The sequence below is a fragment of the Notothenia rossii genome (genome assembly GCF_949606895.1).
Source record: "Notothenia rossii genome assembly, chromosome: 2".
Classification (NCBI taxonomy): Eukaryota; Metazoa; Chordata; class Actinopteri; order Perciformes; family Nototheniidae; genus Notothenia; species Notothenia rossii.
This window is the reverse complement of record NC_136904.1, coordinates 4,206,313-4,224,808: the sequence shown is the minus strand read 5'-3', so window position 1 is coordinate 4,224,808 and position 18,496 is coordinate 4,206,313. Positions and strand designations below refer to the sequence as shown.

Here is an 18,496-nt window from a genome sequence, read left to right as displayed (position 1 = left end):
GGAGATAAACCATACAGCTGTGAAGAGTGTGGGAAAACGTTCACTACATCAGGTGATCTCAAGGCACATCAACGTATTCACACTGGAGAAAAACCGTACTGGTGTGAAGAGTGTGAGAAAACGTTCAAGACATCAAGTGAACTCACAAGACATCAACGTATTCACACTGGACAAAAACCGTACAGCTGTGAAGAGTGTGGGAAAAAGTTCACTTCATCAGGTGCTCTCAAAACGTATCACCGTTTTCACACAGGAGAGAAACCGTAGAACTGTGAAGAGTGTGGGAAAACGTTTTCTCAAAGTTTTCAACTTAAAGTCCATGAGCGAATCCACACTGCATAGTTTTGATCAACTATGAGAGCCAAACTAGCTGTTTCCTCTTCCTGGGGGGTATACTACGAAGCTGGTTCAACCTAACCTGGATATGTTTGAGTTAGCCGGTTGGCCTAATCCAAAACATACGCACTCTCAATAAACTGTACTACGACGCGGGTTATCAAGTGGATCGCTCAAGCCAGCCGTGCTGTATGTAGTTAGGTGCGCATTCACATGAAAGGGGTGGTATTTCGACCAATCACAAACATGGAGAAGCGTACTGACAGCGCAGCGTCATACTTCCTGAATGAAATGTCAACTGTAATATTAGACATAATAGTTCAACTTTACACATCCATGACTTAAACACTTTATCCAGGATCAAAGCCACATAGCTGCACCTGCAAGGTGAATACAGCTGGTAAAAGAAAAAGCGTTTGAATGCGTACATTAACAGGTTTATGATATCACTGCCCCGTCTAATACACGATCTGACTTTAATTACATTTGACTCGAGTGTTTCGTCAACTTAATGTGTTGCTTAAAATAATACTTCTGCATACAGTATGTGACACTGAGTGTTGCATGGCCAGATACGGCTCAGCTGACTCAGATAAGGAAATATATGATACATTATGATGTGATATGCCGCGGACTGTAGGCTACTTAATGTTACTCTGATCCGGTTGTTTATGTTGTGGCAGATATTTAAGTAAGCTTTCTTAACGCTAATGTTATAATAGTCAGATTGCTCTGAATATGGGAGGTGATATTCTATTAATGGTCACGTTCACACAGTCGGTGATTTTTGCCGGCCGTCTTTCCTGCAACGGCAGCTTTTCTGTATTTCCTTTCTCCTGTAATATGACTTGATAGCTTTAAACTCTGCACACTGAGCTCTGATTGGTCAGCAGGCAGTGCTTTCACTGAGTTGATCTCTTAGCCTGCAACCTAACCTGGTCCCGACCAGGTTAGCCGCACAGCATCAGTTACCATGGAGATCTAGCCCGCTAAAAAGAGAACCAGCTTCGTAGGACCGGAAACCCAGAGTTTCCCCTGAATTTAGCCGGCTAAGCGAAAATCCTGCTTCGTAGTATACCCCCCAGGTGTCCTGAGAGCTGTATTGTTGTATTTTAAGAGTCTTTCTGAATTGAAGTCTGACTAACATTTTTTTATGTTCTAACCAGCTTTCACACTATGCCAGCACAAGGCCACAGAGATGCTGTTTCTCCCGATTTAATTCATGTTTGTAATGGTTCCTAATCTATAAAGAATTGTTTCACTATGCTGTTTTTCAACTAACTTTCTAATAGTCCTTTAGGGTTAAACTGCTTGCCTCGTTGAGCTGCATTGAAGGAATTTAGTTTCACTGTTCATTAATCTGCCAAGAAGTTTCTCGAATAATCTGTTTGGTTAATAAAATGTTGTGACTTTAAACTTCGATTGGGATGTTTTTGATAGTTCCTGCAGGACACAGCCCCCAGACTCAAGAATTCATTCTTACAGAGTTGTTAGTCCGACGATGAGTCACGCTGTTAATCTGAGAGCTTCGCTTTCCTCTGATCTCTGAGGAGACGCACTTTTTATTCATCAGAGCAGTGTGAGGGGATGTTACCCTAACAGATAAACAGCAAGGCAACACGGAGTTCTGCAGGATAAGGTATTCCTGTGTTGGTCCCTGAAGACAACATCTCCCTGGTCCATGGGATTTTGGATTATGGCAGAAAATAATCTGTCCAAAAAATTTTTTTGATACTTATAGTTCAGCAGGATCCTAATATGAACTACTTTTATGATATCTGAAGTAAAAAGCTAATGTTGACCTGTAAAGGAACAGCGGCCCGATCACATGACTTCACGTCACCACCGCTAAACTAAAGGCGGCTAATGTTGGGCTATAGACAAGTTTACGCGCCAAAACACGGGTAGCGCCATGACACTACACAAATGCACTTCATTTCCGCCGGAAGTCTTTTGCACAGCGTCTGTCGGTGTAAACCGATGTAAACAGTCAGACGGGCACTGGTGTAAACACAGCGATTTCGATGCTAACAGTGATGCTACCTTGGGAACACGATTCTACTTCTTTGACTGGAGATGGCGTTACTCTCCCCCACCCGAATTCAGTGCAAAACTGGGAGGATAACATGACGATGTGGCCCAGCATAAAACCAAAATAAACTGCCTTATTTAGGTCATGCCCACAGGAGCCAACAGTTGTCTGTTGTTTACATAATGCACAATTTACATGATCTCTTTATGCTGTGCAATATATCATATGTGCCTGTACTGTTTGAGTGAAAATAAAGTTTGATGTAATTTAATTTCATTATTGCACTGTTATTGCATTATTGCATTTCATATGTTCCTTAGAGTGCTACAATTTCTTTTAACACAGTTCATCATTCATATTAAGCTCATACTGTACATAAATAACACTGAATTAATTAATTGTTGAGAGGAAACTAAAGAAATGGCTTCAACAAGAAAGATCACATGTTTAATCCTAACAGGTATTACAAATTAAAATATAAAAGCAGCCCACACAATTACATCACTATGAAAATATTCATATATAATATTAAAAAATACAATGCATGCAGTATTTGTTGTGTTTATCTGTATTTAATGAACAACATGGCTGGGTGCTGGGTGCTGGTTTGTGGTCGTAGCACTCTCTATCTAACCACTCGTTCAGGTGCTTTCTCGAGTGATTGCAACCAACTACCGCACACGTAGTTCCCGAACCACTTTTCTTCATGTTGTAATTGTTATATCCTCTTTGTCTCTGCGATATCAGTGCTTTGTCGGCACAACGGAGCTAGCTAGCAAAACAAACCCAGTCCGCCAAAACGGAAGTGCATTGCATCGAAGGGAGGAGTTCAGGATGTAGAGCGGAAACGGCTCAATAACTTGTGTATAAAGGAACTATAGCCAGGTCAGTGGTCACATGACTTCACGTCACCTCTGCTAAGCTAAAGGCGGCTAATGTTGGGCGTTATGCTGCTGATTGGGTGACTTCCTCGCTGTCTGTTGCTTGTGTCACTAGAGTTGGAAACTTCATGGATGAGATTAAAAATGCTTTAAACGCAAAGTGTTCTTCTGATCTGCAGCAGGTGGAAATGAGAAACGTGTGATCACTTCGAGGCGTTTCACTGCAGGTCAACCATCAGCTCTGAATACAAATCAAATTCAGCTGTGTATTTCATCTGAACTAATTAAAGTGATGAAATCTGGAGCAATGTCATCCTTTATTTTTAAATGTTCCCGGCACCGTGAAGCTGCTGGCAAAAGGAAATTAGAATGAGGTTGATTATTGAATCTAATGGTCTTGATTATTATACAAACACAGTCCCGACAAAATGGAAAGACATCACAAAACTATAATTCAGTTACTATCATTCATTATGTCTTTTTTTAAACCAAAGGTACGGTGGCAAAAGGTGTGTGTGTGGGCGCCGTAAAGGGGTGAAAGGTTAGGACGATTCTAAGGGCCCATGACTAGTAGAGGGCCCCAAAATGTTTAGAACATTAAGAAAAAAAATGTAAGTACCCTTTCATAAAGAATTAACATTAATATAACGTTATATTGCGTAGTAGGCTAATCACTAAACTTACGATTCATTTAACTTATTTTCTTCCAAAAGTTAATTATCCAAAGCCTCTGTACACCCCCCTCTATTTACATGTAATGGTTTGGTCCTAAGACTCCTTCCTCCAAACGCAGCACTTTTCTAGCAGAGTGAAAGCATGTGACTAAGCTGACATTAAGTAGGCTACTGTTAATATCTTCACAGAAAATTCAGAGGTTTTTCATTTCACTGCTCTTTTAGCTGACATTAAATGCAGGTACATGTTTATCAGCTATTCATACTAAATCAGTTGTCCCTCCCCCTGGTGCCAGGACCAACATATCCATCTTCAGGCTCAGCAGCACTGTCCCCCTATAAGCAGTGGCGGAGCTGGGGGGTGGCTGGGAGTGGCCATGGCCACCCCCATACCTTGTGGTACTGCTGAATCTGACCGTTTGTCATGTTATTAGCAGCTAAGCTAGGCACTGTTGCATTCACATGTTCATACATATGTTTTTTACCACTGTTAAAGAGCTAAAGATAAAGGAGAATTTAGTCATAATTATTGGTCCTGAAATTTGAGTGTATTCATTGTAAATGTACAAGCTTCATTTTAAAGATGACTCAATTCAGACGAGTGAAGGTGGGAGCTGTGTGATTGTATGTCTTCACTTCTCTCACTCACTATTTCCCTTTTTAAGGGTACAACACCATGTCTCAATGACTCACAAAGTCAGGCTTTCAAAAAGAAAAGAAAAGAGAGGGACTAAAGGAAGACAGTATGTCAGCCAGTATTTCAAGGGAAACGGTGAGTGTGGTCCATGAGTGGTGGAAATTAGTCTTAGCTAAGCGTAGTCCATTGTAAATAATATTTTTTATGTTTGTTTTTTTTACGAAGCTGACATTAAGTAATGTTAATATCTATATAGAAAATGCAGAGGTTTTTAATTTCACTTTGAAGGAGGTGAGCAGCATTGTGTTGAATTACATGCCACTTAACATATCTGAAGGGAGACTGGAATACTATATATATATATATATATATATATATATATATATATATATATATATATATATATATATATATATATATATATATATCAAAACAAAAAGCTAACATCTCATTTCAATTATACATTTCAAACACAGTATTTTACCACATATTTAAGTTATATTTATTTGGATTTATGCATTCGTGTTGAGAATGTTCCATTAAAAAAAAAATGTTATTATTAAAAAGGCATTTACACCAGAAAAGATGACTATTGAGATATATTGTCAGGAATGTTAGTCTTATATGTATGCTCCAGAGGGCAGGACCTATAAACACATGTACTACCCAATAGCATTGTGAGGCTGAACAAAAGGACCTTTTGACAATGTAAATTTAGTCTTTTAAAAAAACAAAAAACATTTACTGACTTTTTTGGATAGCTTAAAGTAATGTAAGATTACAACCGGGGGCCTTACAGGGTTAAGGGCTATAGTTTATTGATATTTACTTTAATATGTTTATTCTTAACCAATAATTGAATTTAAAAACTCTTATTTAAATGATGTGTGTGTGTCTCTGTATTCCTGATGATACACTGAGAGAATGAGCTCATAGGGCTGCTGATCACCATAAGCTAAACAGTCTGTATATTGCACTACATTTGTATAATGTAAGCTTCGTTGATACTTTGCCTGCGGGAATACGAAAAAAATTGTTGGATATACTGAATATGATTTTATCTATTCCACCACTAGCTTAATCCCAAATAATGTAGAGGTGTGTTGTAGGTGCCTTAAATAATCCCTTGTTTGTATTTTTATGTTCATATAATAGTGATTGCAATACCACCCCAAAATGATCACTGGTTCCATCCTGGCCACCCCACTGAAAATATCCTGGCTCCGCCACTGCCTATAAGGCTGAACCTGAACCAGCTTTTCTCCCAACTGAAGGAGGTGAGCAGCATTGTGTTGAATGACATGCCACTTAACATATCTGAAGGGAGACTGGAATACAGCACATATATATATCAAAACAAAAAGCTAACATCTAATTTAAATTATACATTTCAAACACAGTATTTTCCCACATAGCCACTGATCTATATAAGACAAACTGCTTTTAGTCTATTTAGGATGTTTGAAGCGTTGAGTGATCAGTCTGTATTAGGTAAATAAAATGTTAATCACCGACATTTTGGTTATGATATTAATACTAATATTAAAGAATATATTATCATATGTGTCATGTACACTCTACAGAGCCAGGGCCCTCTTCAGTTTTGTCAGGAAGGTGTGTGGAAGTGGAGGAAGAGGTGAAGGACAGTGGCAGTGGCAGTACCAGTGTAGATGAGGAGGATGAAGGCTCCAGTGAAGACAAGAGAAGGTGTACAGAAAGGGACAGACAAAGTGAGGAAAAGGACAGACAAAGTGAGGAAGCTGTAAAAAAAAGACTGAGAAAAGGCAATAGGCTCTGATTTGGCACCACCATAAGGCCTTTTCATTTCCATTTCCGTTGTATTCCACTTTAATACCTGCATATTTTGTAGTTGGTATGTATATTTAATTTTAAAATCTGCTGCTTATGTTATTTTTTGTGTTATAGTGTTTTATAAATGATTTTGTTGGTGGTAATGTTCACTTTATTTTAATTTAAGAGGTCATGCATATTTAAGTTATATTTATTTGGATTTATGCATTCATGTTGAGAATGTTCCATTCATAAATGTTATTGTTAGGCATGTACACCATAAAAGATGACTATTGATATTTATTGTCATGAATGTTAGTGTTATATCAAATAGTGAATTCTACTGCAGCAGAATGTTGCACGTCTGCACAGTGTTATATTTTCACAGCTCAGTGTCAGTAAATATTGTGCGGTTAGTATTGGACTACAAGATAGATGCAAGCCTGTACAGGTGGAGTTATTTAAAGCATACATGAGTGGGTTGGGTTCTGGAGGTGTGGTTACAGCAATTGTGCTTGGTTGGCGTGGCCTGGGCCTGGTGATGGGGGGGGCCCAATTTGATATCTTTTCACGGGGCCCAAAATCCGTGTGTGTGTGTGTGTGTGTGTGTGTGTGTGTGTGTGTGTGTGTGTGTGTGTGTGTGTGTGTGTGTGTGTGTGTGTGTGTGTGTGTGTGTGTGTGTGTGTGTGTGTGTGTGTGTGTGTGTGTGTGTGTGTGTGTGTGTGTGTGTGTGTGTGTGTGTGTGTGTGTGTGTGTGTGTGTGTGTGTGTGTGTGTGTGTGTGTGTGTGTGTGTGTGTCAGAGCTCATGATTTAAGAATCAGTATTCATGGTGCACCTGAACATCAGCAGGAGAGGACTCTTTAAAAGTAGAGACACTACATAACATAAACACATATTTCTTGATGATGATACCTCACACAGTAAATTGATATCATTGTTATTCCTATATGTTATTTATGTGTCTGTTGAGGTGGGGTTCCCTGCAGGATTTAAGCTTACGAGCATTTAGCTGCTGCTTCTTTTACTTTAACTATATTTTGATGCTATAATACCTTCCTACTTTTACGTGAGTAACATTTTGAATGCAGGACTTTTACTGTAACCGAGTATTCCTACACTCAGGTACTTCAACTTTTACTCAAGTACAAGATCTGAGTACTTCTACTTTTACTCAAGTACATGATCTTACTACTTCTACTTTTATAAATCTAATCAAGTCTTAAATCAGACTTTAGTTCCACCTGGAGTAAATTCACAAGCTACCCTGCAGTATACAAAGTCAATACAACTAGCTGCACCTTTACCAGCTTTGATAACACTTTAATGATCAATCATTATAATCACAACATGTATAAAAAAAAAGAAAATGTGTGATCACAAACAAAAACATTTCCCCCAACTTTTAAAATCCTCTATACCAGTCCCATATATATATATATAATATTATTATTGTAATTATTATTTATTTTAATACCGTTTTTCACCACAGAGGGGCAGTGCATTTATATTTAAAATACAATCTAAAATCCCATGATGCATTGCGGCGTTCCGTTTCTAGCTTCCGGTCCTCAGAAGCTAGACGTTGCTAACAGAAGCTTATGCTGATTTTATACCGAATGTAATGTGTTTAAGAGACTTTTAAAACACATACAAATACTTAGTTTATCCTTGTAGGGTGATTTATCCGTGCTTTTATCCGTTAAACCGTGCTTTTGTTGCCTCCCGTTCTTTGTTCGTAGCTTTATATACCACGTAGCTGATCGGTAAACATAAGTAAAGGCATTCAAGGGAGATTAGTGTGTTTTTAACGGCAGTGTTTTATCAAGGAGAAGAAAGACTGGAGGAGGAGAGAGAGGTAACATCCTTCTCTCCCTGTGTGTGTGTGTGTGTGTGTGTGTGTGTGTGTGTGTGTGTGTGTGTGTGTGTGTGTGTGTGTGTGTGTGTGTGTGATTTAAGTGTTGATTATATTTCACATTATTCCGAATCTGTAAAGTAATACCAATAACATTTAGTAATTAAATAATTGTAGTGGAGTAAAAGTAAAGAGTAGCATTACATGGAAATACTCAAGTAAAATACAAGTACCTCTAAATAGTACTTAAGTACAGTTTTTGAGTAATTGTACTTAGTTACTTCTCGCCTCTGCTATTAACCTAAGACGTAGATTGGTTGTGTTGTGTCTGTCGGTTGTATTGAGTTGTCTTGTTTTGTGTCAGCTGTAGTTGTGTTGATTATTTCAGAGACACAGCCGGAGAAGGAGCACTGAGAGCAGCATGGAGGAGAACAAAAAGACCCCTCGAGCTCAGGTCAGTGTGTACTTCATCACAATATATTCTTAACACTGTTATCCCCAAATGAAAGATCGCAACATGTTAAAATACAATATTAATGCACAATATGTTTAGATAAAGGTTAGAACATTGCTGTATACCAGAGGTGCAGTAAGTCATACACGTGCAAGTCTCAAGTCTTCTTTTTTTTGGTAAATATCTTTATTGATTTTCTCAGTTTATTTTACAATTTATACAGAGCATGTACTTTCGGTTCCAATTCAAGTAACAATATATATAATAGGGATGGGAACGATTAATAGAATATTCGAAATTATTCAGGTCTTCGAATATGAGTTATTAATATTTGTATTAATTATTATTATTTTTTATTTTATTTTGGGAGGGATGCCTAAGTTGATTACATATTATTAAATTGAATAATTCAATGTATAAAACAGTGCCATAGCTAAATGTGTGTTTTTCACTCAAACCTCATCTTACGCCCAAATGCGCTCCGCAGCCGTTGCGGCGCTAACAGTTCATGAGCGTGCTCCCACTGCCCCCTGTCAGCACTCGCGACAAATGAGTGGCCAGCCTAAACAACAATAAGTGCTGCTTGGCAACCGTGTGTGGCGGCAAAGTACATAGACATTTTGACTGGAGAGATTTAGTTTTGCTGGTATTCAACATTTTTTACCAGTCATAGTCCGGTAATTATTTACACTTTAAGAAGAGTCCTACACAACAGACATGTATTTATTTATTTATTTCCCAAAGTTATTGAAAAAAAATATTCGGAAACACTTTCTAGAATCTTTTTTTTTGTACCCACATTTTTTTTTTTTATAGGATATGTACATTTCGGTTAACCGGTTAACCGTTTTTTGGGGGGTCGAATATACATTTGCTTTCAAATTCCCATCCCTAATATATATATATATATATATATATATGGCGTGTGGATCGGGGGGTCATAGGTTCAAACCCCACTGCAGTCAGCATGTCGTTGTGTCCCTGGGACACTTCACCCAAATTGCTCCTGTGGGGATTGTCCACAGTGTTGAGTAGGTAAGTCGCTTTGGATAAAAGCGTCTAACAAGTAACATGCAATGTAATATATGAGTGGACAAATATGTTTGTTTATTATCATTGGAACAATGACAAATATTCTCTTGAATAACAACCTCTGAACAATAATTATCTCTAACTGTAAGAAGTACATAACATCTTTGACCCATTGAGAAAAGGATGGAGGGAAATGTTGCTTCCATTTGAAAATAATCAAATGTCTCGCAAGGAGCGTAGAAAAGACTATAACCACATGGGCACTGTTTGGTAGGGATGCACAGTTTAGCTTTGGTGTTATGGCACACAGCGGGTCAGGCTCAAAATGAGTTTTAAACATTTCACTAAAAGATTTACAAATAAATCTTCAGAAAGAGGCTGGGACATATCCTAAACATTTGCATTAGGTCTGCTGGCTGGCTACTGCATCGGGGACATGACGGTTCAACCTCTGGATACACTTTAGCCAATCTAGCGTTATTTAAATTAGCTCTTTGTACCACTTTCAGTTGTATGAGGCTGTGTTTAGAAGAGGAGGACGTGTGTACCCGGTCCAGGACTGATTCCCATTGGTCAACTGTCAAAGTTATTTCCAGATCAGATTCCCAAGCAGCTTTTAAATGTCCAATAGAGCTCCTGCGGATGATGTCACATATGCTGGTCACGTGACGAGAAACGAAGGGGGCAGCCATTTTGGCAGTAATCGCGTCAGTAAATTCATTGGCAGGCACTGGCAGACTGTCGAGGATGGTGGATAACTGCTGTGCACCAGGTTGCACAAATAGGCGTGGGAAGAAGAAAGGTGTATCTTATTATCGCATTCCAAAAGACGCGGAGAGGAGGGAAAAGTGGATCGCAGCGATTAAAAGAGCCAGGAGCCGTCTGAACAAGACTGAAAGATGGGACCCCCCGGCCGTTTGCTTTCGCTTATGCAGTGATCACTTCATATCAGGTGGGTGAAGGAATACAGTACAATGCTACAAAAAGTTTTCAAAAAGCAAAAATACAAACTAGTTTCAGACGCACTGCAGTAGCTATCCAAGCTAATAAACAAACATGCTAACGTGACACTGCCGTAGCTAGACAAGCTAATAAACAAACAATGCTAACGTGACACTGCCTATCAAACTGGAATAATTTAATACTTACCCTTGCAGTGATGATGCCGAAGTTTTTGGATGTAAGACTCCACAGTTGAATGTTGTTTACGAAGCCGGACTGACACCATTTGTAAGCCTCCAAGCTTTTGTAAGCTCTTAGGGAGTCTCCTGAGTACACTGATGGAAAGCTTACAAGATAGCTGTGGATGTCCGCGTAGCGCAAGTCGGGTACATCGTCTTCAGAGCAGGAGGTTATGCTCTTGAAAAGCACACCGGGTGCATTATATGGGTCGCTTATATTTAATCTTTCTAATTTTGTACTATAAAGCCGAATTTCACTTGAATTAAAATGAGATGTATACTCGCACGGTAGGAAAACGCTGGCGCCGGTCGTCATGTTTACTGCCAAAATGGTGGCTGATAACCAAAAGTCACGTGACCGCAGGAGCTCTATAGGTTGTGGATGGACATTACCAATGAAATCATAAATCTGTGAAATCAGTCCTTTAAGGTCTGACTTCAGTTCGAGGATATGGTCAATGTGTGACTTTATGGGCTTATTTGGAAAATAGCTGAATGTCTTGCATACAAAGCTCCTAATATGTAAGTAACGAAATAAGTGATTCTTAGGTAGGCTATATAGTTCAGATAATTGAGAGAAAGATGCTAATGTGTCCTCTATGTAATGATTATTAATTGATTTAATCCCATTATGAAACCAAACAGTAAAAGCCCGGTCTGTACAGGATGGGGTAAATATATGATTTGACTTAATGGGGGAGAGAACAGAAGCACCCTCTAGTCCAAAGTTCTTCCTGAACTGAGCCCATATTCTTTTTGAATTACTTGCTGTTACACTCAACTTCAAATTACTGTTGAGAAGGAGTAAGCCTGTGCAAACCACTGAGCCCAGGTGGTGCTGATATGAAGAAAACTCTAATTTCTGCCTTTTCTTACTTTGGTTTGTCTTCAAACCAGTGTATCAACTTCTGAATGTTGCATGCCCAATAGTAGAAAATGAAATTAGGTAGAGGTAATTTATAACTTTCCCAATTGATCTAGGAAGCGATGAAGCAGGCTCGGATACATATAAAACAGGTCATCCGCTTAAAGGGACACCTTAAACTTTTGTCCTGCGGTTCTTGCCCTTTTGTCCTGCCCGATTAATGCAGCAGCGAGGGGAGAGGAGTGGAAAAGTCTAATCCAAGCAATTAAAACAATTTTAAAGCCACATTTTTGGAGGGCAAGGAATAGGTATCTCCACCTGACCCGATCGAAGGCCTTTTTCGGCGTCAAGTGATATTAGTACCTCTGGGTCTGGTGACCGGGCCGAGTGGACAATATTACATATTTTTCTCAGATTTGAACAGTGGCGATTGAGTAATTGACCGAGCGGCAGCTGTTTGACGAGCCTGCAGGGCCAGGAGCTTGTTCGCTTTGTCTCCAAATTCATAGACATTATGTCTGGATTTCAAAATACTACGCGTTGCCTCATCTGTAGTTATAAGGTTGTATTCAGTTTGCCGCCTTAAATTCTCCTTATAAAAGTCTGGGGTTGAAGATAGAACATATTTCGAGTCAAGAACCGCAATTTGATGGGATATCTCTTGTAGCTTCGAATATTTTTCTCTATTGATTTTAGATGAGTAAGCTATAATATGCCCTCTGAGATAAACGTTAAGGGTCTCCCACAGTGTGGCATTAGAGATTTCAGGGGAGGTGTTTGTTTCTAGAAAAAAATAGATTTGGGCCGAAATGAATTCGACCAAGCGATCATCTGATATTAGAAGAGGATTGAGTCTCCAAACTCTGTTCGGAAGGGGGCGGTTTGGAAGATCAAGTTAGAGTACCATGACACTATGATCAGATATAACTATGCTATTATATGACCAAGTCTTAGTCCTGGGTAATAGTCTATTATCAAGCAAAAAATCTATGCGGGAGTAGGTATGCTGCACGTTGGAAAAAAAAAGAGTATTATATCTATTGTGGGGAAACTTAAATCTCCATATATGGGAGAGGGCACAATAGGCGCGTTCACACCGGCTCATAGTTCCATAGGGGAACTAAGTACGGCCAAGTACTTGGTGTGAACGCGGCTATTGGCTCATAAAATCCTTCACAACTCCAGCTGATTTCGAGAGATTTTGAGGGGAATTTGTCGACCTATCCATGGTCGTGTCCAGTACAAGGTTAAAATCACCTCCTATAATAACAAATCCATTGTCAATCCTAGGTATTTTAAAGAATAGTTTCTCAAAAAAATATAGCGTCATCGCAATTGGGGGCATATACATTTACTAAAAAGCTGCCCAATCACAATAATATATATCTTCTATTAGGGTCACTAGAAATATCCTACGAGTGGAAAGAGATGTTCTCGTTAAGCAATATGGCTGTTCCTCTAGCTCAGGTCTATTCAATTTGCGGCCCGCGGGCCAAATCCGGCCCCGGGGTGATATTTAGTGGCCCTTTGAGTATAATGTTAAAAAGTAATCTACTTTTTTTTATAGAATTTTTTTTTCTGGGTCTCACTGGTTTTCCAACATGTGAATTTGACTATTTTGACTCTGGAGGAATGTAAGGGGAGCTGGCAGGGGACTCTACCTGCATTATGAGGCACTATTTTCGGATACATTTTCTAATTTTCACCACTTTTCACTGGTTTTCCAACACGTGAATTTGACTCTCGAGGAATGTAGTGGGAGCTGGCAGGGGACTCTACCCGCATTGTGAGGCACTATTTTCGGATACATTTTCTCATTTTCACCACTTTTCCCTGGGTAAAATTAGGTCTGTCACTTTGGGTAACCGCACCACTCTCGGAAGTCTCCCGAGAGTGGACGTCCATTGCCTCTAAATAGGGTAAGGGTGATGGCTAAGTCCTGCTCCCACTTTAAACCCACCAATTGAGAACCACTGGCATACACAACTTTTTATGGTTGATTCGTGTTTTTTTTATCTTTCCATATGAATTGATAGACTACAGTGGGATTTGAAGGGGAATTGATGATATTATAAATGTCAATCTTGGTAGGACATTCATTTTTTTTTAACACAACCACACTTCCCCACAGCGATAGGGGTAAAGAAGGCCATCTTCTCAAGTCATCTTTAATAGTTCTAAGTACAGCTGGATCATTCATTTTGAAAATCTTGTTAATTGGTGATCTGATGTTTATGCCCAAGTATCTCAATCCATCAGCTTTCCAAACAAAAGGAGCAGAGCCTGAGTGATTAGAGTGAGTCTGACAGTTTAGTGGCATGGCTTCACTTTTACTCCAATTTATTTTATATCCTGAAAATAAGCTAAATTCTCTAATAACCTCTAGCACATTAGGTATAGAGTTTAGTGGGTCAACTAATGTTAAAAGGATATCGTCAGCGTATACGTTTTTTTTTTAACTGATGTCCGCACTTTGGGATACCCATAATTCCTGGATTTTCCCAGATGGCACAAGCCAAGGGCTCAAGAGCTAAAATTAATATTAGAGGGGATATTGGTCCCATCCCTGTCGTGTTCCCCGATGCAGAGGGAAAGGATCAGAAAACATGTTGTTGCTTCTGACTGAGGAAACTGGCTTATTGTAAAGAACTTTCAGGGGTGCCCAACCGAAAGCTACTTTTAAAGTTGCCAGTCTGCCGAGATCTACCAGTCCACATAGAGAGGCGTAGCCATTACTGACAGCCTATACCAGGTAAACACACACTTCTACTTGTATAAAACTGATCTTTGTACGATTAATGCTTCATAAAATACTGCAGATCCTTTATCTTACCTCTTTCTAATCTACACACATACAAGTATTTAACTGAAGTTACACAACAGTGTTGTTGATACAGAGTTGGAGTTTATTCACACGTCACATACTACAGTGGGTAATGTTTTCAAGAAACGTTGAACAGTGCTGCCACATATGACACAGGAAAAAAAGAAAAGACTCTGAACCCTTTCTTTGCCATTATATAAAAATAGTGTTGCTACAAAAGTATAAATGAGGCTTACTAATAAGACAACTCAGATCTGAAGCTACACAGGAATCTGCTGCCAAAGTGCAATAAAAAAGACAAAATTAATAGAATCAAACCCTTTTTTTGTTGCATTTTAGTAGAGTATAAAAAGAAATGCCTTTTTAAAAATAGGATGCAAGCAACACTAGTTTCTTAACCTGAATTGATAATAGACTATAATCAATTTAAGTTTGCATTCTTATACCATTGTGTACAATAATTATAATGAATAAGTTCAAACAAACTAAAACTTACAACTGATTAATAACGGTATTTAACTCGTTTTTATTATATCAAAAACCTGTTGAAATGCTCCTGTTATTTTTACTGTCCCCCAAAAGCGCTTCGGCAGCCTCCAGGAATGCTTCTTTCACAACTTCGCCGTCTTTGAAAGACTTCATGTGTTTCGCAAGAACGTGACTGACACGATAAGATGGGATGGTAGCAGCCTTGCTCTTGTTGTTGGGCCTGGTGAAAATGGACTGCTGTGCATTTAGCTGTCCTTTCAGGCCCCTCCCCTTTTGGGAGCGTATGGCAGAATTAGGAGGGAATTCCGTCTCGTGGCGTTTGTGCACTGTTTTGAAATGCCGCTCCTAAATTACCCTTCTTCGATAAAGCCACGCTTGCATTGCAGATGAGACAGATGGACTTTGAAATTGGAATAGATACAAAAAGAATCATCCTCCCACTCGGAGTGAAAATTATATATTTTGCGCTTTTTTGCTTCTGCCATAATTGCGGTCTAATGTGTGTGCGGACTGTCACTCCTGTTGACACGGACAACGTCAGCGAAATAGTGCCCACTGCCCACCAGACACGCCCCGACACATGGGGTCACGCCGGCCAATCACAAAGCTTTGATGCGTTCAAGTGCATTATTCTGGCACAGGAAGATTATGTTATAGGACATTAACGATAAAACAGAATATTGTTGTTCTATTTTTAGACACATCTCGCGATCGACTGGGAATCTCCCCGCGATCGGCCGTTCGGGCACCCCTGGCTTTAAACCATCTCATACAGACAAGGCCAAATCCAAATGTTGATAGAACAAGGCTTTCTCTGCATCCAGTGATATTGCCATTGGTGGGAGATGGAGGGTGTTGGCGCTAAAAATAACCTGGAGCAGCCTTCTCATGTTATTAGCTGACTGACGTCCAGCTACAAATCCTACCTGGTCAGATTCACTAGGAATGGGATAACTTCCTCCAGGCGAAGGGCTAGGATTTTTGCAAACACTTTGTAATCATTGTTAAGAAGAATTAGGGGTCGGTAGTTGCTCATGTATTGATGATCTTTCCCAGGTTTCGGAAGTAGACGTAATGTGGCAGTACGCATTGTTAGGGGCATTGATTGTTTTTCTATCATGTCGTTATACAACATAACCAACAATGGCGACAACACTTCCAGAAAGCATTTATAAAATTCAATACTAAAGCCATCGCACCCAGGGGTCCTACCCGATGTAAGAGATTTTATGGCAGACGCTATTTCGTTTGGCGTGACAGAAGATTCTAAATCGTGTTTCTGAGTAGGATTTAGTACAGGAAGTGTAACATTCTTAAATGAATGTGCTGTGCACTCAGTTTGATATAAATTGGAGTAAAATGTTTGGAATTTGCGGTTTATTAGCTTGGGATCATTTATAATATTACCTCCAGAGTCTCTTATAGCTGAAATGGATAATTTACCCTCCGACTGTTTAAGCTGAAGAGCGAGCATCTTTCCTGCTTTCCTGTGGGAGGTTCCCCACCCCTGCCTTAAAGGCTTCCCATACAGTTTGAATGGAAGACACAGCCTACATTTATTGATATATATTCTTTTATTTTATTTTCAATAAGTGAGATGAATGTCATCTTTTAACAAGGAGTTGTTAAGTCTCCATTGTTTAGGTCTGTTCTCACTAGCAACTAGGAAAAAAGTGATAGACTGAGGGGCGCTGTCTGATAGGATAATACTATGTATGTCCGCATCCATTAAATTTTTAATAACAGAGTCGGATAATAAGAGGTAGTCAATTCTTGAGTAGGATTTATGCACTTTAGAATAAAATGTATATTCACGAGAGAGAGGGTACAGTGTCCGCCACACATTAGCCATTGCCACTGATTGTAACAGCTCATTGAAGGCACTTGATAGTAGGGATGTAACGATACCAAAAACTCACGGTACGATAATATCGCGATAACAAGTCCACGGTACGGTATTTATCGCGATATTGAATAATAAAGGGAAGAAAAAAAAATCTTTTTTTTTCTTTTCTTCAATAAAACATTTTTTTACTCGGAAAATGTTTTTTTATTACATAATAAATCTGATTTTTACAGCCTTTTTGTAGGATAGCAGTATTTTAAAGTGTCAAAAACAAAGGGACAGTAACAGACTGGAACAAGAAAACCAGTGTTTTTTTACCTACTAGTACTACCAAACAAAGTAAGCATTTTCTTTATGCCACTGCATCTCACAAATAAACAAGGACATTTAATAATCAGACCCTGCAATAAAATAAATCAAGTTTCACTTTAGTTTTTCAAGTAACTCAACTCAAACTCACTAGTCACTCACTCAGCATCATCAGACAGGTTTTTAGGAATATGAGAATGTCCACATTTCCAGGTATTTATAAGCTGGGATGTTTGGGCATTTACAATATCCCCTGCTCTGGAAAAAACTCTGTCGCTTGGTACTGATGTTGCTGGGACACCAGTGGTCGCGTTAACCGAATATTTTATTTAACAATGACGGAAAAATCTGAAAGCAGTCTGTCATTTTGACAGATTAGAACAAACTCGGAACAGCGCCAACGTTTCCCCGCAGCCAGGCTCTGGTGTTATGCCGTGTTATGCATGCCCTCCAAAAGGAAATGATATAGTTTCCAAACCGTACTTTGCCGTACAGATCAATACATGTCTGGGAGGTCTTGCTTTACGCTATGCGCGTCCCGCGAGGTGCATGCAAACACGGCATAACATCGCCCCCCCCCCCCCCCCCCCCCGTTGACAGTTCATGAGCATGCTCTATCGTGAACTTTTCAGACCCGACGGGTAATAAGGGATTATGACGGATATTTTACGATCCTGTCTGTCAAAATGACGGACAGCGAAAAAGTCTAACGCCAGGCTTATTGACATGGCGAGATATAAATATATGGTTGATACTTGTCAATGTCTCTAGGTGTGTAAATGTAGCCCTGTAAATACGATGTCCTTTTGTGTTATCTGTTGTTTTATTTTCATGTTGTAACCTACTTGCTGCCATGTTAGAGAGTTCTCTCTTGAAAAATAGATCGATGATCTCAATGGGACCACCTGGTTAAATAAAGGTTTAAAAAAAAAAAAGTGTTTAAAAAAAAAAAGTGTTTTAAAAAAAAAAACTTTTTTTTTTTAAATACATTTTTTTTGAAAATCGCGGTAGATTTTGTCAGTCTCACGACGGTATTGGGAAGTTTATTTACCGCGATACCGCGATATTCGGTATATCGTTACATCCCTACTTGATAGTGATCTGTCGATTGGAAGAGGATGGCCTGAGCGGTCTTGTGAAGCATCTTTTACTAGATTAAAATCTCCTCCCATCAAGATAGTGCTGTCAGTGTACTTGGCCAAAATGGTGATGAGGGCACATAAAGGAAGCCTGTGCAGAGTTTGGAGCATAAATATTCACTAATATGCATTTTTCATTCTGCAATTTGCCTC

At 39.2% G+C, this 18,496-nt stretch overlaps 1 protein-coding gene across 3 annotated transcripts in view; it reads left to right on the top strand.

The window, feature by feature from the left end:
• LOC307028053 (uncharacterized protein) overlaps positions 1-18,496 on the top strand; it is a 66,193-nt gene that overhangs the window by 25,635 nt on the left and 22,062 nt on the right. For 2 of the 3 annotated variants that reach the window (XM_079662786.1, XM_079662784.1), the window contains exons 1-2: positions 7,916-8,207; positions 8,593-8,658. In XM_079662786.1, coding sequence (XP_079518912.1) covers positions 8,626-8,658 — 33 coding nt within the window. In that variant the 5' untranslated portion in view covers positions 7,916-8,207; positions 8,593-8,625. Of the gene's footprint in view, positions 1-7,915; positions 8,208-8,592; positions 8,659-18,496 lie in introns of those variants that run through there. The other variant, XM_079662785.1, reaches the window with a different exon arrangement.